Source organism: Stegodyphus dumicola, chromosome 3 (genome assembly GCF_044657685.1).
Source record: "Stegodyphus dumicola isolate Sdum_Otavi_A_Nest chromosome 3, ASM4465768v1".
Lineage (NCBI taxonomy): Eukaryota > Metazoa > Arthropoda > Arachnida > Araneae > Eresidae > Stegodyphus > Stegodyphus dumicola.
This window is the reverse complement of record NC_140770.1, coordinates 164,146,634-164,171,812: the sequence shown is the minus strand read 5'-3', so window position 1 is coordinate 164,171,812 and position 25,179 is coordinate 164,146,634. Positions and strand designations below refer to the sequence as shown.

Here is a 25,179-nt window from a genome sequence, read left to right as displayed (position 1 = left end):
TTTTGTTTAACACCTTGTCGCCGGTGTAGATATTCATTGTTCTTTTCATGCTGCTGCACTTGAATTAGCAGTCCATTTCGTGGGGCGAGAGCTTTGAAACAAGGCCACGAATAGAGCAGAGAAAGTAACAAAATATTACGATAATTGTAAGGGTAAGCCGACACTTTGTTTAGCTTGCTTTAAAAAGTTGCATAATAAAAATTAATAATTATATTTAATTTAAAAGTTACTTTTTCAGTTATTTGTTTTGTATTGAATGTTTGATTATAATGTTGAAATGTTAATGTATACTGTTGAATAATTAAAATAAAATTTTGTACTAGGTATTTTTTTGTATACAAGCATGACCCATCGGTGAGTCATTCCGGTCCGTGGAACAATAAAGCGTAACCCACCGGTGGGTCATGGTGCCCCACAGAACAGACAAGTTGGTGGGTCAGGCTGGCATCAACGAGTTAAATAACTTTAGACCTTATGTGAAAAAGATGTTATAAAGTAACAAATCAGTAGAGTAACAGACTTGTTTGTTGTTGTATCAGTAAATATGAAATATTAAAATTAAATATCTACCAAAACAACTTATTTACTATTTTTTGATGACAAATTATATGCTTTTCTCATTGAATAAATATTTTTTTTAGGAAGAGCCTACAAACAAACCAGAAATCGTAACGCCTGTTCAAAATGAACAAATGTAAGCTGTAATTAATTGTTTAATGTGTTTAAATGCTGATAGTATTTTTAGCTATATCAATTAGGATTACTTGATTAGCTTCTTTGGAATTTCTCTGTATGTTTTGATATCTAGATATGGTTTTAGAATTGCTCAAAACCAATTTTGCCTTTTGCACTTTGTAGTTTATTTAAAAAATATTAATTTAATTTTTGTCTTTTGTCATGTTTTTTCATTTTAAAGTATGAGGTAACTTTCTTTTAAATTGTTGTTTTATAGCTTAATTCTTTATTAAAAATGATTAATCTTAACCATGGCTGACTGTTTCATTTACACGTATATTGCTGTTTTATAAGAAAATGTATTGTAATGGTTTTTGAATGTAAATGGAAGATCAGAAAATTATTGGTAATTTATCAGAACAGTATAATTTTCGTAAATATATTGGCTATGCAATTGGCACTATGATACCAATTCAACATATTACATGGAATTTAGTCTATCAAGTCAATTACATTAATTAATGTGGCTTAAAAACAGCCCACCATCGGCTGAGCAGTAAAGTCGTTGAACACTGGTAATTCGGTCTGAGGTTTAAATACCGTGAACAGGCTGGCTGCATGGCCGTTTTCATGATTTTCCCCATGTGTAACATGAATGACAGCCAGTTTTCCTTAGAAAGTCCTCTGTGAAGGCATAGCCTAAGAGGAAGTATGCCTTCGCTTCAAGGTGAATAAGCAAGGTAAATCTGCTTATTCACCTTGAGGCTTTGCCATAATCACATAAACCAAACCAAACAGCCTAAAAACAAATAGTTACCTATGGGTTTACTGTTTTATTTAATTATAAATGAAAACTCAAGAAATTTTATAAAAATAACCTTGAGACACCATTTTCATTACAACCTGTGGGAGATTGCGATTGCATGGCTCAAGACATGAAAAATTAGCTATATTAGGCATCATGGATGACAGTTGCTTTGTAGAATCTACATGAGGTTAATTTATAAGTATAAATTTCATATATTGAAGGACTGAAAGATCATCTGAGAGTTAGAGATATGATCATTGTGTAAGACGCTGTGATACTATGTGTTCCTTGAGATGAAGAAAATTAGGTCCTGAAAAGTCTTGATTATCTGACCTTTGATTATCCGATATTCCATTTTATTTGATGTACTGTGAAAACTAAATTCATTCTGCAAATTATTATTGTGTATATGAATGTGTGTGTGTACATGAATAAATTTTTATATAGTATATTATTTGTCATAATGGACCCTATTTCCTAGTGATATAATTTTCTGTTGTAAGCACACAGTAGTAAATTTATATATGCATAATTGCTGCTTGCATTTATGTTGCATTTGAGGAAAATGGTAAAAACTAACCATGCAATCTGCTTATTCACCTGGGTTGAAACCCAAGTTGAACTGTTTGTATTCAGTGGTCTTAATCACTCTGCCACTATTGGGGCATTGGAAGATGCAGACTTCTTTGGGCCAATGGAAGAAGATAAAATGCTATCCATGGTTTATACACAGCATGCCTCAATATACATAGGTAGGTCCAAAGGTTTCTGGCCTGATGTACTTCTAAAAGAAATGTAGGAAATTTTAACAAGTAATTTTTCAATAATAATATAATCTTAAGCAATTGTTTAATGAGCAACAACTGTTTATGCCCTTTGAAAAGTAATTTGAAGGATTTTCCTTAAAATGTTCCATAACTGCTCTTTACGTATTATCTTCATTGTTAAATCTTTTTCCCATAAAGGTGAGATTTTAGTTTGGAGAAAAAATAATAATATCTAGGAGATAAAATCTCAGCTTTAAAGTACATGGCCCAGTTCCTTAAATCTATTTTTATTTAGCAGCAACAGCCAAATAAACAGGAATGTGATCATGGAGCAGGTGAACTCTGCAGCTCAGCATTCCCTGCCTTTTCATTACATAATTTATAGTTAGGCCAACATTTTTTTAGACCACACATGATCGAGGTGTTGCTGAACCTTGCTATCTGTTAAGCTTCTGTCCTAATTTTAAGGGAGAACACCTTGGGAGAGTAGCGATCCTAGAGTTTCCCATGTCTCTTCGCTTATCATCAACCTCTGATAAAGTCTTTCAGTTCGTCATTCCATTTTGAATGCTCCTTTGCTACACAGATACTTTACACTAACAAACATCCATGCTATCTCTGTAATTCAGATATTCAGATCCGGGCACATCAGTATGGCAGTCAGTATTGCTAAATACTATACTGGCTAGGCATAACTCAGTTTATGCAGTTTCATGCCTTTTCTCTTTGATTTATATGACTGTTTTCTTTTTCTATGATTGCTGCACCTTTGCTTTTCTTGGTGTTGCCTTACCATTTTCTACACTCCATTAATTTCCTCCATAGTGGAGGATCATAGTATAGGACCATTGTTTCATCATTAGCTACAATTAATCAAAAACATTTCTCTGATTTGCCTTGAAATGCTGTAACAACTTCTTACAGCAAACAATGCATTGCTGTTTTTGAATTGCTAAAAGAAATCAGGTACTCATCTTAGTAAGACTTTTTTCGTGTGAAGGTTTTTATGTAAAATGCACAAAACAGTTGTTTTGGATGCAACCAATCTTGATGCTATCAGCTTGACATTTAATCGCTTATCACTTGATGTGTCTTTCTGGACAGAGAGAGTATTTTGTGATGCTTCTGACTCCAGTGGTCTAAACTTCATGGGAGTCATCTTCAATACATTCTTGGCCGATACAAAGTTGTTGTTTTAGCCATTCTTTCATTGTATAATAGGAAGGAAACTGATAACCATACACATGATATAGGTGTTGTTTTATTTCTTTCAGATTTACTAAAAAAATTTCATAGTAGACTGATATTGAATTTTAAACAATTTAAAACAAACCAGAATATCACAAACAAATAAATAGAAACAAAACTTTCAAATTTATTCATTTAATGTTGCCACTATATGTCTGCAAGAAACATTTATTATCCAAATGATTTTTTGACTAGGCAAAATCAGAAATTTTGAATTTATTTGTATACTGTTCTAAATTATGAGATGAAGAGTTGCGACTCCTTTTATTTAATAGTCATCAACAAGACTTTTTTTTTTTTTTTTTTAATTGATAGTATTGAAATTTTTGTCTTTTTGGAATAAATTTATATGTTATGTAGATTCACAGCTAGACTGCACATATGAGTGTATATGTATGTAAGGAGTTACTTAGCTTCATTAATACTATAAAGTAACATGGTTCTTTTTAAAATGTAGATCTGAGAAACCCAAAGAAATTCCTTCCAGCACTCCTGTTACTAAAACAAAAGAAACATCTTTGCCATCAAAAAGTACAACATCTGATGTGGTAGCAGTTTCTTCTTCGCAGAAGAGAAAAGCTGAAGCACAGCCTGTTGTTCGAACTGAAAAGAAAAAACCTGGTCGTCCACCTGGTTCTGGTTCACAATCACAACAAGCTGCCAAATCTGTAAGTGAGACATATTGTTAAATAGCTGCTGATTTTATTAATAATCTTAGGAAAAATGAATAGTAAACTTTTATGAAATATTTTTGTATAATTTAAGACTTTACTATTTATATGAATTAATACAATTTGATTGAAAATAAATAAATCAGAAAATAATTTAGATTTAGGGATTTGTGTTGTTAATTCAAATGTAAAAAAACTTTGTTGCATTCTTAAAGCGTCTGTGACCAATCAAGCTCTGATTTAGAGTAACATCTTGCTGAAAGTATCCTTTTCTTGGAAAAAAAATGTTGGCAGCAGAGGAATACAAATTCTGAGAAGTGATATTCAGATAAGATTAATTGCTCTTGGCATGCATTGTTAACTGCATACATTGTTTGTTTCATGCTGTTAATATAATGTTCTGATTTTTCTATACACGTGACACTGAAGGAGTTGAGATTTATTGAATCATGTAATTTTTCTATTTTGTCTAGGGCAAGAGATTATGGATAATATTGTAATGTATTTTGCAGTAATTGACAAAACAGACAATCTTCTTAGTAGAACATAAATTTTATTTCTAGTTCACGGAGATAGTACTCCTAGCTGGTAAATCTTCAGAATCTAATTTTAAAACAATTTGTCACGTTGCTGAGCAACAGTCACATAATACAAATATAGTGTTGCCACTTCAACAATAAATATAGTTATTTATTAAATAACAAGATATTACAACCTCTCTCCCCTCCAGATAAACTTTAATTTATTACATTTCCCCCCCCCAAAAAAAAAAACAATATCAGCACAATACAGAATTGAAATACAAGAAATAACATAATAACATACACTGAGCAATAGAGGAAGGAACAAAATATTTTTTTATCTATATAGAGAAACAAATTATTTAATCAGGCCAGGGAGTACGACTTAATGCATCTATATTTTTATGGTTTTTACCACTTCGATGAACGACCGTGTAATTGTAGGGTTGTAGTACTAGTGCCCATCTCATAAGTCGTGGATTTAGACTCGCATAATTTTTGAGCCAAACTAAGGGATTATGATCGGTCATGATGAGGAATTTAGTATGCGCGTCTAAATAACATTGAAGTTTCTTTACAGCAAATATTATGGCGCCACATTCCTTTTCTGTGGTAGACTACTTTTTTTCAGTTTCTGTAAACTTCTTATTGAGGTGTAATACTGGATGTTCATTGTCTCGTTCATCTTTTTGAGCTAAAATGACACCCATACCAGAGTTTGAAGCATCAGTTTGCAAAACAAACTCCTTATTGAAATTGGGTGAGTGTAACAGAGGCTTTTGCGGCAGTTTTACTTCTTCAACAACTCGCTCTTGTCTGTTTGAAAACTTCTCCTTGACTTGCATATCAATTCCAGAACTTGGCAATTCATCTAAAACTTTTAGCTGAGAATCGTTTAATTTTGTCAGTTTTTTCTTGTCAGATAGTTTTTGCTCTTTGTGAGATGAACTTTTGTTCTTATTTGCTACTTGCATTCTCATTGAATGTGGCAACTTTGATAATCCTTTATCATGTTTGTGCTTCTTTGCTAAGTTTTCTGACGTGTGCATAGATTCTGAATGTATTTTTAATTTCTTAACTTTAGAAGCACCTTCATGAGTTCTTTTATCAGAAGCTCTTTTATCTGCTGTTAACAAACTGTCAAACACATCTCTTCCTTTTGGAGAAGAAGGAACTGGGGAACTTGTAAGGGAATAATCACACACACTATCTACAGAAGTTGAATCAGCAGGTAAAGAAAGTGAGCCAACTTCCAACTTCAGTTTTTACATCAGGAGATGGAACGTTTAGATTGTCTATCAGATTTTTGTGAATCATTGACAGAAGCTTGACCTTTAGGAGGGTGAGTATTAACCAAATTACCCTGAGTTTTAGCACTATTATTTGTTTGGTTCTGCATCAAAGTTGTGTAGTTCTGCATCTGATCCCAATATTTTTCAGAAATAACAAAAAATTCCCTTTCATTTCCATTTTTATCTAATTTCTTTTTCCTCAACAGCCCGTTCTCCTTTACTTTGAAATCATTTCCGAAATTTTCACTTTTAGCTTCGCTAAGCAATGAGGCTAGATCTCTGCTTTTATGCTGAAATTCAATTACTTCCTTTGAATTAACATTAATTATTTTCTTAATTTCTTTGTCTTCCTCATCAGCTTTCGGTAAAATATCTTCATCAGTCTCAATAACAGACAGTTCCTCTTTTTTCCCCATTTCGGTGTCTCTACTTTGATCTCCTTCACGAGATCGTTTACTTGAAATTGTGTCAAAACCGCATTTATCCTTTCTAAATTTAAGAATTGTTTATCTTTGAACAACTGAGCAGTTTTGTTACCCAATACATATCTGCCAGGATCATTTGTAACAACAGCTGCCTTTGTCTTTATATGACCAAGTTCACAATTAATTTCAACTTCAGCTAATGGTAGACATACTAAATGGTCATTTAAAAGATATTGTACCCAGCCATTTTTGCATTATCTATGTATTTTCGAGATATAACATCTACTGTGGCTCCTGTGTTTCAAAGAATATGCATTTCATACCCATTAACTAAACCGCTAATTGTATACGTCTTTAACAAATCATCATTCGAAAATGCGCAATTTACCTTTTCATTTGGTTTTAAGCGAGGACACTGAGGCTTAAAATGTTCGTATGATCCACACTCGAGACAACATGGTCGATATCTTTTGTCATATAAATTTTCTTGGTTCTTGTTTTGAAATTGACTTCTTTGTTGGTGATCTTTGTGGTATTTTGAATCATCCCATTTATCAGAATGCTTAAAATGAGGTCTATGCTCTGTTTTTTTCATAAAATTATCATAATGTGGTTTAAATGATCCTTTGTTAATTTTCTCAGTCTGATTGGCAGAAAATTTCGGTTTTATTGTTTTTCTCACATTTTCAAATTCTTCAATTTTCTTAACCATTTCAGTAGGTGAAATGATGTTTGTCCATTGATCCATAAAATGTTCTTTGAAATCAGGAGAAGTATGCTTTTTAATTTGATCAACCAGCATGAGATCTTTTAGCTGTTCAAAAGTTTTAATGCTTAATATGTTAAGCCATCCTTCTAAATAACTCTTTAATTCATAGTAGAAATCATACCAAGTACTTTCAGTAGATTTTTGGTGTTTATTAAATAGTTGTCGCGTCTTCTGATTCTCTAGCAATAAGCTGAACAATGTCAGGAAACAGAACTGAAATAAGTTGAGTCACTTGATTTTCAGCTGGGATATTCATTATTTTAGCTTGACGCTCAAATAACACCAGAAATAAACTTATTTCATCTTCTTTATGGTTGAAACGTGGCATGACATCGGGAATTCTGATTTTTAAAGGCTGCTCAGGTAACTGCGTAGTTTCTACCGGCTGTGCTGTTGCAGCCATTGCTTCCAACTGAAGTTTCTGTAGCTCAAAGGCTCCAATTCGCTCTTCTCTATCACGTTCTTCTCTTCTTTCTCTTTCTTCTCTTTCGCGTTCCTTTTCTATTTCTTCTCTTTCTTCCCTTTCGCGTTCTTTTTCTCTTTCTTCTCTTTCTCGTTCTTCTTTTCTTTCCCTTTCTTCTCTAATTGCAGCCAGTAGTTCTCAAGTAAATTCCTCATCATAACCGGGACTTCAGTTTATGCAACTGAGCAATCTTAAATTCAGGTTTCGTGGTTAAACCTAACTCTTCTGCTAGTACTTTTAAATCCTGTTTTTACTCCTAGCTAAGAATGACATGTTGGCACAAGTTACCTTTATTAGGCTTCCTTTTGAAATTGAATCTAAAAGATCGTACTTGTATTAAAATTGTATAATTTCTGGCGAGACTTAATTTCTCAAATACAAAATTTACACTAACCAATTGGAGAAAATTATTTAAACAACTTTGCCAGGTTGGCACAAAGTAATATAATACTACATCGAGTTGACGTTTTAACTCGCTATTCACAAGCCTCATTAGCTATAACTATATAAACACCTTTGCCAGTTAGGCAATACAATAGAATTTTGCCCACATCAGTTTGACGATTTTACTATCTATCTCCATGCCTGGTTGGCGATAACAAAAGCAATTTTTGCCAGTTTGGCAGTACACTTTTTGCAATATACGATCTGTAATACATCAGGATGATGTTCCTATCTACCACACGCCTGGATGGAGAGAACTTAGAAAAAATCTTTGCCAATTCTGGAGTATAATCAAATCACAGTACGCCAGTTTGACATTATGGCTTATCAGTTTGACAGTTTGATGGATGGCTTACACATATCAATTATCAACATAAAAATTCAATACAAATAAAAGTAAAGCGTAAACAATAATTTTAAAATGCTTCTTTACCACAAATATCAATTATAAATTACTCCTACTACTTTTAGTATCAATTATTTCACACAAAAACTTAACACTATTTAAATAGAATTCTGAAATGAAATACTTAAATTCAATAAACACTTTTTTATGAAACCAAGAGTTAATCTTATCTTCGGAGATCAGCAGTATCCTGTTTTTGACAATTTTTTGCTCGGACGCAAGTTATAGAAGCACAGAAGATAACCTTTGAATGATCCGCTTCAAATCTGGCTTTAAAACAGCAGACCTCTTACATCCATTTCTCCTTGAAATAAACAAACTCAGCAATTGGTATTAGCAAACTTGTTCTAAAAAATTCAGCAAATTTCTAGGATTAGGAGATCAGCACCATCGAAATTGATAATTGCACTCCTAATTTCCAGTATCTCAGTGGAACCTCCAATTAATTAAGACTGTAATGTATTTTGCACTAATTGACAAAACAGGCAATCTTCTTAGTAGAACATAAATTTTATTTCTAGTTCACGGAGATAGATTATTTGAAGAAATTCTTTAGTGGCAAAACTTTCATACTACTTCTAGCTCGTAAAACTTCAGAATTTAATTTGAAAACAATTTCTCATGTTGATGAGCAACGGTTACATAATACAAATATGGTGTTGTTGCCACTTCAACAATAAATATAGTTATTTATTAAATAACAAGATATTACAATATTAAGTTGTGATTTTACATATTTGTTTAAAATCATAGTCCTTGTAACAATTTTTTTTTTTAATTTTATGTGTAGCTATTATTTGTAACCTCTGATGTATTATTTGTAATCTCCTACATTATACATTTGCATTTGGCTGTAGTCTCACAAATTGTTTGTCTCTGATTAACATGTTCATCCTGCATTTTGTACTTTTTTGATAGACAGTGAGTGCCTTTTCACCCACAGATTTGTTTCTGACTGAATGTTTTTGGTACTTTTCTGTTATTAGGGCCAGATTCAAGAATGAATGCATATATGTATGTTTGTGCTTTTATATATGTGTGCATGTATGTATGTACATATGTGTATATAATAGACATAATTATATGTGCACATATGTGTATATAATACACATAATTATATGCGTATATACTTCATTATGTGTATGTATTATAATGCATGCATGCCTTATTTATAGAAATCTGCTAGGTTGCTAATTTATGTAATGCTGAAGTCACAGCATTTTTTTGCTGACTGTCTTGCCAAAGTCTCTACAAAACCTGATTTCACCTGTTGATGGTCAGAATTCCATGTATTGCTGAATTGCTATCAGACAATTTTCTATCTTGCTTTTCTATGAAAAACTTAAATTGGAGAGAAATTAAGATTCCTTAAAGTGAGAGTTTCTTGAAAAATTCTGAAATCAGATTGGAGGTCCTGGAGACAAATGCAAAGGGAATGTCTTTAATTCTTTACAGAGTGACTATTGAAGCTTAAATTAGTTTTGAGAGTATATGCTGTACTTATGATTCAAATTAGTGTGGAGAGTTTCCCCCCCTCCTATTTTTATATATATTTTGAACCTTTAAAGATACAATTCGTAACTTGAAATTATTGATAATATTTTATTTCTAAGATTGAATTTTGACTTCAAATGTAATATTAGTCATTTGTTAAACAGTTTATTTTTAATGGCATTCTTTTGTTATTTTTCCTGTATTTATAACCTTTTTTTTTTTTTTTTTTTTTTTTTTAATCTGAAGGAAGGTAGTTAAAAACATTAATCAAAGGAGGTTATATTATAACTGGAATTGAAACAAAATATATGAATCTGCATATAAAAGTTAAAAAAATAATTAATGGGAACTGAAAAATTTTATAAATTTTAAATCAAAATTACTATTTTTCAAATACTAGAGATTGAATCAAAATAGAAATTATTTTTAATTTCCTGATTTGCCTGAATTCTTGCTTCTTGCATTTGTTATTACATTATCTTGCATTAAAGGTTTTATAAGAGCTTTTGTTTTCCCTCTAAAGGCTCCTGAAAAAGTTTCAGCTGCACCAGAGAAAGTTGTTCCTGAAAAGTCAACTCACTTGAGTTCTGCATTACACTTACCATCACTGAAAGTTGATAAGACATCTAATGTTTTGGTAATTTCCTTCTCTTCATATTATCAGATAACTTTTTTTCATCTAATATGAATTTTTATTTATATTATTTGTAGGTTTAATGTTGAAAGTATGGTATTTAAACTATGTTTTCAGAAAGGGGCATAATATAATATTTCTATGAGAAAAGATATTTTTCTAATATGTGTACTTTAGGTTATGAAAGAGTTATAATAATGCTATAAAGACATCTGTTGTATATCATTTTATTACCTACAGAGTATAAGATTTCAAATTCATCTATAATATGTGATATTATACATATTATACATACATGATGTATATATATTATATGTACAATATGTAGAAATTTTACTGATTCTGTGTTTTAAAATTTTTTTCATAAGCTGAAATCATTTATTTGAAAAATTTTCTCTTGAATTATTTTTAGTATGTGTAATTTGTGAATTTATGATCAGATGCATTTTTACAGTAAGCATGTAAAATGATTACTTACTTAATGATTGCTAAAATATTTTCAAAATAATTTTTTCTAGATATACCATGATAAGAATAGTGGGTCTCCAGTCTATCTAGAAATTGAGAATAATATTTCAGTAGGATCTGGTGTTGTAATACATAGGCTGAAGTGCTTATTTGGTACAACACTAAAATGGGAAATTGCTTTAAATAATAAAGGTGCAGCAGTTGCAGGCAGCATGTAAGTGTATATATCATAAACTGTTTTGATATGAGTTACATTTTATATTGTAAAATTTGCTGAATGTCACTTCCTAATAAAATTAGGTCAGTCTTTCCTTCTAACAGTGAAAGATTGGTTTATTCATATATATATATATATATATATATATATATATATATATATAGCTAAATTTGTTTAAATTTAAATATATATGTATATATATATATATATATATAAGAAAAAAATTGAATTTAATTAAATAAATTTAATTTAAATTAATTAATTAAATTTAAATACAAATTTATTTAATTAAATTTAATTAAAATTTAATTAAATTTAAATACAAATTTAATTAAATAAATAATTCTTTGTGCCATTGCTGCAAGGAATGAAATTTAAATTTAAACAAATTAAATTTAAATTTTAACAAACACGTATAAAAGTAAAAAAGCAAATTTAAAGTCAAAATTAAAAAAAGCAAATTTAAAGCCAAAATTAAAAAAAAGCAAATTTAAAGCCAAAAAAAAAATTTAAAAAAAAATATTTAAAAAAATGTGTAAACATATAAAAGATTTAAAAGATTTAATTCTTGAACTAATCTACAATATCATTTAAATTCAGAAGCATAAGCAAATCAAGTGCAAAACCAATCCATGAAAATAAATTCACTAATTTAGCAAATTAAAATTAATCCAAACAATTTTTTTAAAAAATGCATAAGTGAATGACTGTTGAGCAGGTAGGAGACAGACTTATCAAGGGGAAGTTGCCTCCAAACCTAACTCTCCTATCATTCAATTCGTGTTTCGTCATTCATGCAGACAAGGGTAAAAGTCAAAACCAAAAGTAAAAAGTGAAGAATGTCCAAAAAGAAATACCAATAAAGTGGTACCCTTAGAAATTAGCATTTAAGAATTAAAGTTTTAAAAGGAAAATACTAATGAAGTCTTTTGAGAAACAAGCAAGTAAAGTCAAGTATTCAATTAAACTTTTTTAAAAAATTAATTTCTTATAAAAAATAATCTAGATGTATTTTAGAAACCCTTGTCTACAGAAACCTCCCCGACACGAATATGCATATCAATAAAAAGAAACTAAAAAAGAACTAGACATAATCCATATAAACCAATAAGAAACAGAAAGAACTAATTCACAATTTAAAAAAAACAAATATATACTTAAAAAGAAAATTTCATATCTAGAAAATACTTAAATACTACATAAAAAAGTTTAAAAAATACTTAAAGCAAGTAAATAGTAAGTTTTAATTCTAACTTACCTACTAAATGAGCGTTGGGGTCTGCAAAAGTGTTTTTAAAGAGAAATAAGTGTGTTCTTCAAATTAATTAGATAGATGGCGCTTATGTAGGTAAAGTTGAGTGCCAAGCTGCTATCTTTGTTATATTAAAAATTTTTTGCAAACATTAATATTAAAATATATAAAAATAAAATCTAGAAAAAATTAAATTAAAAATCCTAAAGGTATGTAATTCAAGTTTTAATTTTAACGATAAATTATTTATCGTTAAAATCAAGAGAGGTAAGTTTGCTTGAAGTAAAATAGAGTTAAGTGGTATTGTGAATTAATAAATGTAAACTGTTTGTAATGTGAAATGTGTGTTCTGTTGAAAAATTGTGTAAATATTGCAAGGCAAATAATTAAAGTAATTAAGTAAAAATGAAATGTTATAAAATTTAAGTTTTAAAGCAAAATTTAAAATGTCAAAAAAATTCCCAAAATTTTGTGAAACGAAGTCCTTAAAAATTCCCAAAAACCTTAAAAAACCTGTAAAAAATTCCCAGTAATTTTCCAAAAATTCCTTAAAGAAGTTAAATTTAAAGAAAGAAAAAATTGAAAGTTTAATGAACTTGATTTTAACTGGTATATCAAAACTTAACTAAATATTGGCTAAAGTATGGAAAATTAGAAGAAGATAAAAATCTTCACTCAATTCAGGCTATAATTGAGACTTTTGAAAAGAGTTGGCCCTTTATTAGTAAAAGGAAAGAATCCAGTATTGATTAAATATACATATTTACAAATTTATTTACAATAAAAATTTACAAATAATTTCTTTACTCTTCTTTATCCTTCATTATCCTCCAGCTAAGGTTTAAGGTAATATTATCATATCAAAAAGAGCCAAAAAATTATAAAGTAAAGTTAATGCCTGCCTTTTTAATATATAAATTAATAAATTTTGGTGGTACTTGGTTATCAACTTGAACATTAATTAGCTTTATTATTTCTTCCTTTAAATCGTCTATTTCAGTACATATATTTTTTATTCTGATTATTTGGCTATGAAACATGTTTTCTATTACTTTTCTAGTATTTTCCTTTTAAGATTTTAATTCTTAAATGCTAATTTCTAAGGGTACCACTTTATTGGTATTTCTTTTTGGACATTCTTCACTTTTTACTTTTGGTTTTGACTTTTACCCTTGCCTGCATGAATGACGAAACACGAATTGAATGATTGGAGAGTTAGGTTTGGAGGCAACTTCCCCTTGATAAGTCTGTCTCCTACCTGCTCAACAGTCATTAATTTATGCATTTTTAAAAAAATTGTTTGGATTAATTTTAACTTGCTAAATTAGTGAATTTATTTTCATGGATTGGTTTTGCACTTGATTTGCTTATGCTTCTGAATTTAAATGATATTGTAGATTAGTTTGAGAATTAAATCTTTTAAATCTTTTATATGTTTACACATTTTTTTTTAATATTTAAAAAAAAAAAAATTTTTTTTTGGCTTTAAATTTGCTTTTCATAATTTTGGCTTTAAATTTGCTTTTTTTAATTTTGACTTTAAATTTGCTTTTTTACTTTTATACGTGTTTGTTAAAATTTAAATTTAATTTGTTTAAATTTATATATATATATATAGATAGATAGATATATATATTTAATTTTAAAACTTGTGCATGGCGCACAATAATTTTAATATTAGTTGATGAATTTAAAATTCAGACATGCATTTTTTTATTTAAGATTATGTAATTTTAATGTTTTATATTTTGCCACTGTATATATTCAAAAGCATAATCATATACCCCTTAGTATTTTAGTTTAATTTTATTGATTAAAGTCTAAATATATTGACATATAAAGATTCAGTCATGGTTTTTAATTTTCAAAATTTTACTTTTCTTATGTATTGTGTATAAAATTTCATAAAATATTTTAGATTTTAACAAGGAGTTGCATCTCAAGATAAATTATAGATTTAGGAAAGATCCTTTTATTTAAAAATGGTTATTTGATAGTGCATTCTGATATAATTAAAAAAAAAAATTATATTGTTTTTAAATATTATTTTTTGAACTGTATGTGATATTAATCTATTTTAAGTCATAAAAAAGTCTTATTTGTGCATATACATGTAATGATTTCAAATGCGTAGATGGAAGCAGTGGAACTCTTAAGAACTTAGATACTGCGTAGATGACCGAGAAGACCGCAGTGGCTTGATTGGAAATTCAGATGAATAGTTACCTTTTTTATTTTATCCATTCGTTAAACGATGTGAGATTAGTTGAAATAAATTGCACTGAAGTTCCACGCCTGTAGGGTCGAAAATCGGCTGCACCATATTATTGTAATGAAACTGTGGTTTGAAGGTGGCAGAGTGGAAAGCATGATGACGCAATTTAGCACAACATATCTTGAAAAATCACAATCTTTATTCTTTCCATGCATATCAAATCATCCTTTTTCAGACAAGATATTTCTTAATAATATTTGAATAGAATAACTCCCATTTTGAAGTACGACGTCATCTTAAGTAAGCAGAGCATGGTGTAAAAACGCGTCTTACCAGCAGGAGAGCTAACGCAGAAAAGGGAAAGATTATAGTACTTTCATAGCAAGAAGGCTGAAGTTTCAGTTCACAGTTTTGGTTTAGAATTAATTTGATTGGACGAGAGGCATCTGCATTAAAACGTTACATAAGATAGAAAAGTCTGGAACCTGTGAGAAGAGATGAATTTAGGGGCAGATTACCAAATTTAGAATGTTAATTTTGAGGTCGTCAATTATTTTTTTGAAACAGCTATCATATTTTGTTATATCTTACATATCCCCCCTTCAAAAGAAAAGTTGGGTGAGCAGGGTGGAAGAACAAGCATTTAGAGCAGCAAAATGTTAAAAGTTATAATTGTGAAAATACAAAACATATTTACTTTTTATTTCTTTTTAAACAAAAAATTATTACCATAAAACTTGACTGATATTTTGACATTTCATTGAAAGTCATAAAATTTTGAATTGAATTATGAATCTTAACACTGTATTATTTTTAAACAATAGCATATTTTAGAGTTCTGAGGTAAGAATGTCAAAGAAATTTTGTAAAGTTCTTGAAATTTCCACACAGTAAAAGTTCAAATTTTTTCACAAACTAAATGTTCAAATAAAATTCTTTCAAATTTTTGTTGATGAAAATATTTCTATTATAATACAATTTAAGATGCCAACTTTCATATTATTTAATTATGTTTTTCAAGGAAGGCATTTTAAAATATAAAAATTTTGAAAAACATCATTCATAAATACAATTTCAAATTTTTCACTATTATGAAGACATTTAAAATTTACTTATTCTTTACAAAACTTGAAGACTCCGCAACTTTATCTAAATACTAGCATTTCCATCATATTGGTTTATCAGTTGAGCAAACTGGTGTTTAATATTCTTCACCAGTGGCCAAAAGATTTGCCAAATTAGCAGTTACTGTAGAAAAGGCCTCCGTTCCTTCTGTAGAGGCAACTGGCCTTTTTCGAACTGCTGTCATTCCATATGAATATTAAAAAAACACTCCATTTTATGAAAAAATAAAAATACTTAGATTAAAAAAATGTATTTTTTCATAAGGTGAGAGCCTTGAACGTTTATGATAAAAACATTAAAGAAATTCGTAGAATTAAAAATTTTCAAACAATAATTTCATTCTTAAAATACAGTAAAAATTCGAAAAAAAAATTTTTTAAACAATAGTACAAAAATATTATTCGCATTAGAAACCTTCCCCAAGTAAAACATTCCTAATTTTTACCTAATTTTTATCAAATTCAAGACTTTTTCTTTTCCAATTCAGAAATACAAAACTACATTTTAAATAAATCATAATATTTTTGAATTATTAACATTGATCTTAAAATGATTAAACAAAAATATTACCATCAACAAATCATAATACAATTAACTTATAAATGCAATTTTTTTTAACTTAATGTACTCATTTTGGAAATTAATATCACTTCCCTATCATATTTGATGATGTATGATAATATTCTTAGAATATGAAGAATTTTCCGAATAAAGCACTGAACATGCAAGAGAGCACAAAATACTATTTTGTATTTCACATTTCGCTGTTGATATTGCTGACCTTGAAAGCACTTTTGGATGTTTAATTTTCTTTTTACACGATGATCGGAACAGCATTACGAATATCCGAAGCAAAAAGCGAGAACCAATAACATATTTCACTACGTTGGCGTCACTGACCTTGATTTGAAACAGTTTCGATTTTGAACTTACAGATATTCGATGATTTCAAAGCACTTTTAGAATATGCCATTAAATCACGCACCGGAAACGAATTTGATGATTCACTGGTAGTTTGAGGCAGCAGAGTTCGAAATCCATTCGGGAAAACTTGCACCAGGTAAATCCTGTCTTGACTTTTTATAAATATGTAATGATTTCAAATGTGTAGATGGAAGCAGTGGAACTCTTAACAACTTAGATACTGCGTAGATGACCGAGAAGACCGCAGTGGCTTGATTGGGAATTCAGATGAATAGTTACCTTTTTTATTTTATCCATTCGTTAAACCATGTGAGATTAGTTGAAATAAACTGCACTGAAGTTCCACGCCTGTAGGGTCGAAAATCGGCTGCACCATATTATTGTAATGAAACTGTGGTTTGAAGGTGGCAGAGTGGAAAGCATGATGACGCAATTTAGCATAACATATCTTGAAAAATCACAATCTTTATTCTTTCTATGCATATCAAATCATCCTTTTTCAGACAAGATATTTCTTAATAATATTTGAATAGAATAACTCTCATTTTGAAGTATGATGTCATCTTAAGTAAGCAGCAGCATGGTGTAAAAACGCATCTTACCAGCAGGAGAGCTAACGCGGAAAAGGGAAAGGTTATAGTACTTTCATAGCAAGAAGGCTGAAGTTTCAGTTCACAGTTTTGGTTTAGAATTAATTTGATTGGACGAGAGGCATCTGCATTAAAACGTTACATAAGATAGAAAAGTCTGGAACCTGTGAGAAGAGATGAATTTAGGGGCAGATTACCAAATTTAGAATGTTCATTTTGAGGTCGTCAATTATTTTTTTGAAACAGCTATCATATTTTGTTATATCTTACATACATATATGTGTGGAGACAGATTTTTTTTATCCTTTTAATTTTTAATAAATTTCTGCAAAAATATGCAGAAAATTCATTGAAATCTATACACTAGGACATGATTAATTAAAAAAGATTCTATATGTACTTATGCTTCCCACCTTACAAAAATTAAATTCCGAATGACCATTTGAATGATGAATTTATTTGTAAATTGTAGCTAGGTTCATTTTGCATATCTCCTAACAGTGTTCATGAGACAAGAGCTATAGATACTATCAAATAAGCAATTAAAAATTATAAAACAGATAAATATTTTAAATTAAACAGATAAATAAATATAGTACGTTAAAAATGAGTGAAGAATTATTTCAGTGCACTATATTGTTGTGAAATGTGCAGTGGGAGAGCTTCCCCTGCAAAGCAGTTTTAGGGTTGCCATAAAATAGGAGGGCAGAGTTGCCATATTTTGCGAGAAATCGCCCATTCGGCGACAAAATTGGCGATATACCATGGTTGGTTGGAGAACCTTCTGGAACGAATTCTTACCGGTTTAGCCCAGAATGTTCTTGAACACAACCCAAGGGCTATAAAAACCTTGCTCTTCTGCACTGCGAGTTAGTGTGTCTCATATAGTTAGTCCGTGCGGAGACCATGGATTCATGTTCTCGAACACAGGCCGAAAGCTATATAAACCCCGCTGGTCCGCAGTCAGTTAGTGTGTGTCTCTCATCGAGTGAGTGTGTCTCATCTAGAGAGTCAATCCCTGCGGAGGCGATCGGGTTAACAACCGGCCAGCAAGTGGCGAGTGGGTCGTCCAGTACACCGAAAGAGTCTCGTAGAGTATCTCGGTTAGTGCATCGTCGAAAGAGCGTGTTGAGCTCCGGAAACGTCTGAACCAAGGAGTCGGGAGCTGTGCTCGTGTGTTGTCGAGTACGTCGCGAGTTGTAGCGTGGAGAGTCTCGAGAATACGTGGAGTTCTGAGAACGACCAGTCGGGAGCTGTACTCCGGAAAGCAGAGTCGGGTGCTTTGCAGGAAGCTGTCTCCACCGTTATTGCCTGACAGTGTGAAGGCTGTGTTGCTGATTGTTCCAGTGTGTTTATAGTAGATCTTCGATGACTGTAAAAGTGTTTTGGAAGTGTCCTGATTAATATTGATAAATAAAGTGTGTTTCGATACTTCATCAAGTGTCGTCGTTATTCGCTCCAAATCTACGAACCCCATACGAGCGTGAAGGAAGAAAATAACGCAACAACTGGTGGCAGAGGAAAAAGAAAAATGCAACAACTGGTGTCAAAAGTGGGATAGAACGCAATTATTAGGCTTTCAGATTGGCGGATCTGAAAGACCTGAAATCTGCCTTGGTTTACGCTATGAAGTTCGAGTCAGCTCAACAAGCAACTCGAAGAGATCGCCTTCCTATTAGAGCAGCTCAAATAGAAGATTCAAATTTTGATATCTCAAAATTAAAAAAGGAAATAAAAGAGATTCGGGAGGCGTTAAGAAGACCTAATAAAAACAATACTGGGAAGAAAATCGTCAAGTGCTGGAACTGTGGATTGGAAGGGCATCTCAGCAGGAACTGTTACTTGAATCAAGACTGGAAGACAGCTGCCGCGAAACAAAGCCAGGGAAACTAAAATGCGGCAATCTCACGGGGCGGAGGTTGCCAGGCAAAGATGCAGACCCTCTGAAAGTTCTTCAAATCTCTTCAATGAGCGGCGGAGATAACGGACTGTTCGTCGAAGGATACGTGAATGAGCATCCTTGTAAAATGATCATAGATACGGGAGCAAATGTAACCATCATAAGAACAGATGTATCTCGAGAATTGAGCGAAACGTTGTGCTGGACTCCGCCCTATGTGACTTTGCAAACAGTGACAGCTGATAAGATTCCCATTGAAGGTAAAATTAACATCATCGTTACCTTCGGAAATGAGACCTATCAGCACTTAGCTTTCGTCGCTAACATCGCGGACGAATTAATACTCGGATTGGACTTTTTGTGGAAGTACGACTTTACGTTGGACTTTAAACGTAATGAAATGCGCTCTGTAAAAGAAGATATAACTGTGTTTGAAATGAAGAGCGGCATTCCCTCAGTTCACCAAGTAACAACAAAAACAGATGTCACCATACCTCCGATGACAGAATTATTAATAGCCGAATCCATAGAAAAGAATAGCTTCAGATTTAGACTAATTGAATACCCTGAAAATAGCTTAAGAGAGGTATTAGTGGCCTCCTCATTAGTAGACCTTTTGAAAGATTTCATCCCTGTGAGAGTGGCGAATGTTAGCCACAGACCGAGAAACATCCAAAGGGGTGAAGTGCTAGCAGCATGCACTCCAGTTGCTTGTGTTTATAAAGCCCCACTTGAAATTCCAACTGAGGCAACTAGGAAATTGATGGAAGAACTTCTGCAGAGTGCAAATTTAACCCATGAATAAAGATGTGCGGCAGAGAAAACTATTAAAGAATTTGAAGATCTATTTTCTAGGTCATCCAGAGATGTTGGCTACACAAAACTGATGCAACATCAAATTGATATGGGGGATCACTCTCCGATAAAGCAGCATCCCAGACGTTTACCATTCGCAAAACAGGAAGATTGAGAGTGCCTCGTCGAGAGGGCTAGTGTGTGTCTCGTCCAGGGAGTCAGTCCGTGCGGAGTCCATCGAGTTGGCAGCGAGTGCTGAGTGGGTCGTCGAATTCACCGAAGGAGTCTTTTAGTGTATCGCGGTTAGTGCATCGTCGAGAGAGCGTGTTGAGCTCCGGGAACGACTGAACCAAGGAGTCGGGAGCTGTGCTCGTGTGTTGTCGAGTACGTCGCGAGTTGTAGCGTGGAGAGTCTCGAGAATACGTGGAGTTCTGAGAACGACCAGTCGGGAGCTGTACTCCGGAAAGCAGAGTCGGGTGCTTTGCAGGAAGCTGTCTCCACCGTTATTGCCTGACAGTGTGAAGGCTGTGTTGCTGATTGTTCCAGTGTGTTTATAGTAGATCTTCGATGACTGTAAAAGTGTTTTGGAAGTGTCCTGATTAATTTTGATAAATAAAGTGTGTTTCGATACTTCATCAAATGTCGTTGTTATTCACTCCAAATCTACGAACCCCGTACGAACATGAAGGAAGGAAAATAACGTAACAACTGGTGTCAGAAGAAGAAAAACGCAACAATATGTATCTTGAATTTTGTACCTTGAATTAGTGCCTTTGAGGCATGTTAGGATGAGGTTAGTAGATATTTATATGAGTGGGGGTGAGTCAATGTCACCCTCTGAAGCTCATCAAGTAAAAACAGCATTTTTGATGAGGTGGCTGTATGGAAGGTGGGAGGAGTTTGCATGTTTCATGGGCCTAACAAAACTGACTTCTGCAGTGTCTTTGAGAAAATAGGTGTGTAAACTTCTCTGAACTGGTTTTATTTTTCTTTCCCCATAAGTAAGATGATAGCACTGTATGATGTCATACAGTGCAAGCATCCTATTTGTGAGCACAGCAGACTTTTCTTTCAGCAAACCATTCATAATTTGAGTCTTGATTTTTCAAAAAAGTGAGGCTCTCAAGTCTTTTCGACTAAGAACAAATTTCGTTCTTTGAGAAATGTTGTTTCATATCTGAAAGTTTGTCAGGTGCAGAACATCTTTATGTATAAATTCATTGGTATCTTTTTACAGCAATAAAAAACAATCAACATTTTTCATGTTAAATTAACATGCAAGCCATTTTAGTTATTCTGATTGAAGTATAAAGTACTTCAGTAAAGAACTAAAAGGGTCTGTACTGAAAAGTACATGATCAAATTGTGGAATGTATGATGTTTCATAAAAGAATTCACATTATTTACTTCACCAAATATTTTTTACTCTGAAGAATGCTGTGCAGAGAACAACTTTAATTTCACTTTTCTCTGCAGTTGTTTTATTATAATTTGGAAAATGGATTGCAGTATAGTCCTCCATATAGTTACAATGGATTGCAGTATAATACAATCCATTGTAACTATATGGAGGACATTCATGCTCTTATAATGGATGTTAATGTTTCTGCTGTCGTATTACTTGAAGCTTGTTAGTTACGGATGGTCATACAAGACTCCGAATTTTTGATTGTTTATCACGTTAGCCACTCTAACAACCATTAACCCGTTAAGGGCCAGCACCGGAAGGGCAAAGTGCAGTCACAGGACCGGACCCGCTGAAATTGATGGTTGCTACCAGCCCATGCATTTTAGGCAGTTAAGCCTAATTTTACAAAAAAAAAAAAAAGGGGGGGGGAATTGTATAAAATCAGCATTTTGATATTATGACTTCAATTTTTGAAATTGTGTATTTAATGTACTTGTTTTTAATGTGTATTAATATAAAGAATGTCACATTAATAGAAATAAATTAAACAGGCAAAATACTAAATTCATAATTATACACACAGAAATAAATATTATAAACACAAAAAAAATTACAAATACAAAATTAAAAAAAAATAAATAAAATAAACAAGAATTATCTGTAGGTAAATAAATTCCAATTTAAAAATTCTGCTGCGTGTGAAATAATTCAAAACAAGGACTGACACACAGTCCTACATTGCATATTTTCCATTCAAAATACGTTGTTTGCTTTCGCTTTTCCTTGGTTTTAGTGCACACAACACATCTTCTCCTACCTTTATTACCTTTTCCGTCAGCATAAATTTTCGGAAATTGTCTTCCAGTTGGACGGAAAGGTGGAGTGTCCAGTGATTTTGGACAAATTTTTAAGTTTTTAAGTAAGGTCTCTTAGCCATGGCCAATGGATTGAAACTGAATATAACCCCAACACATGTCCCAAAACTTCTTCAAAAGACACTCAGAAATATTTCATCCTCAAACACTGTGTGACATCAGGTTTATGTTAGAAAACTTCCTGTTTTTCTAAATCAGAAACAGCATCCACGATGACCGGAGAGTGATCAAGGAAAGATCCCTACTGGTGGGATATCTGTTACTGATCATGTCAATATATACATTATATGTAAAGTAAATACATTATGTGCCAAAATATAATGACCTATTAAATTGAATAAGAAAAACAAAAATGCTGGCTCTTTCCTGAGAAATGTGAGCAAGACGCATTATGCATTGAGAAAGCTGATAGTCTGTCCCCTTCTGTAATAATGTTGTAATGTTACTTTTTAATTAACCAAGAAATCTTGTGTTGGGCTGGTAGAAGCTGAATAGTTGTGTCGCGTATATGGGACCCTGGGCTGGTAGGAGTGAAATTGTTACGTCGCGTATACGTGATGCTGATCCTGAACAGGTTAAATTCAATTTAATAAACTAGTTCTTTAAATTACATCACATCTTTGGCTGTCAGTGTGTATTTTCATATGAGAATTAGTTGTGCAAGATACACCACTTGATAACCCAGGGATTAATATCCACTAATTTTAAATGGTGCAGATTGAATTAAATTATCTGAATTGGGGGAGAGGGATCAAGTTCTTCATAATTTGTGATTACATGCATGATGTATTCTGGAATAAAGAAAATTACTTCATTGGTAAGTTTGATGTGTAGGAAAATGCATTTTATGATAAATATTCTGTGCTCTCATTCAAAGTTTTAAAGCTACTTTGGGGATTGTTAATGTGATTGTTTATTATTTGAATTTGGTTGCTTCTTTCCCTTTATATGTTATGCTGATGTGATTTGTTATTTTTGTATTAAAAGTTATTCTATTCATATTCTGTAACTACTTTAATTTATATAATGGTAAAGAATTTTAATTGTGAATAATTAATTCTTCAAGAATTCATTGTTTGAAAATGTTCCTAACAGTTATTTTGGTACTCTTCTGTTATCGGGACCAGATTCTGAAATGTATGTCTGTATGCTGGCTCTATTTATGTATGTGCCTATATTTGTTTATGTATACACACATACATGTGCATAAATATATATATTTACTAGTAGATTATTGAATATATTATCTCCTTGGAAAATAAAGTAGTTAAGTTAGAATTCTATTGTAATAAACTTACTCATTAGTATATTTAAAATTGAGTAATTAGAATTAAGTAATTATTGTTATTGACTGTAAATTAAATATGGATGATGTGTTCATGCATATATATATTATATATATATATATATATATATTGATAGTAAATCGTAATGAAGTAAAAGTCAGAACATAAATTAAATATAAATTTAATGCTAAGAATTATAAAGTTCTACCTATTTCTTTCTCCAGGAAATGGTTATAAAAACCGACTAAACGTGTATGAAAGGTACAATTAAAAACAGAATTGTTAAAAGAAAATTAAAAAAACTACAGAAGAGGAGACATAAAGATACAAATTGCAATAAAATTCTCATTTGTTTAATGCTTAAAACAGAACTTGTTTAGGAAAAGTGTTTTGAAGCCTTGAACCATGTTGTTAAACTATGTTGATTAATGAGTTCCGAATGCATGTTTTGTTTCTCTGAACCATTTGAGATTTTAAATTGCTTTTTACTTAAATCATAAATTGTAAAAGAAGTTTTGAATCGGTCTCAAATGCTCAGTTCTTTCCCCTAAATGGGGCCCACCAGTGGCCGAGCGGTAAAGTCGCTGAACACTGGTAGTTCGGTCCGAGGTTCGAATCCCATGAACGGGCTGGCTGCATGGATGTTTTCGTAGTTTTCCCCATGTGTAACGTATATACGAGCCAGTTTCCCTTAGAAAGTCCTCCACGAAAGCATCCATTTTCTTAGGCAGATAGCCCTAGTGTGCTTTGCCATAATTAAATACACTACACCATCACTTTTCCCTAAATGCATTCGTACTCAAAGCAAACAAAAATATACAAAAAATGAACTACCCAAAACTGGATACAAATGCTAAAAGTAGCTCAAACAACTAAAGTAGGCATTTAAAATTAGTTAAATTTTCTTTTAACAATTCTGTTTTTAATTGTCTCTTTCATTCACGTTTACTCAGTTTTTGAAACCATTTCCCGGAAAGAGAAATAAGTAGACCTTTATAATTTTTGGCACGAAATTTATATTTTAAGTTACATTCTGACTTTTACTTCATTATGATTTACTATAAATTTATTATGACCTAGCAGCTTCAGCACAGATTCATCTCTTCTTTTTTAATTTGTTACTGCTTCAGTGATGACCATTCTTAAGAGTATATATATATATATATGCATACGTGAACACATCATCCATCCATCCATCCACCCATACATGCATACATTTCTTAATCCGGTCCTGATAAGAGAAGAGTGCCTTTTTTACTTTCATCATTATGGATATTTGCTATGTTACTAAAATTTCTCATTCATTTCATTACAGCAATGTAAAGCTTTGGTATAGTTCATATGTGATTTTAAAATATTAGGCAGGAATAAGTCATATGATTATTGAAAATAATGGAACAGAATATAAATATAGGGAAAAGGATTACAGTTTGTAAATTCTATTCAATGTTCTATTTAATTGAAATATGTTATTTACTAAAGAAAATGAAACATTATTATTATTATT

General features: G+C 31.6%; 1 protein-coding gene across 1 annotated transcript in view; it reads left to right on the top strand.

Annotated features, from left to right (window-relative positions):
- Hira (histone cell cycle regulator-like protein) overlaps positions 1-25,179 on the top strand; it is a 127,496-nt gene that overhangs the window by 81,396 nt on the left and 20,921 nt on the right. Inside the window, exons 17-20 of the mRNA XM_085813566.1 lie at positions 642-694; positions 3,956-4,166; positions 10,507-10,620; positions 11,136-11,299. Coding sequence (XP_085669692.1) covers positions 642-694; positions 3,956-4,166; positions 10,507-10,620; positions 11,136-11,299 — 542 coding nt within the window. The remainder of the gene's footprint in view (positions 1-641; positions 695-3,955; positions 4,167-10,506; positions 10,621-11,135; positions 11,300-25,179) is intronic.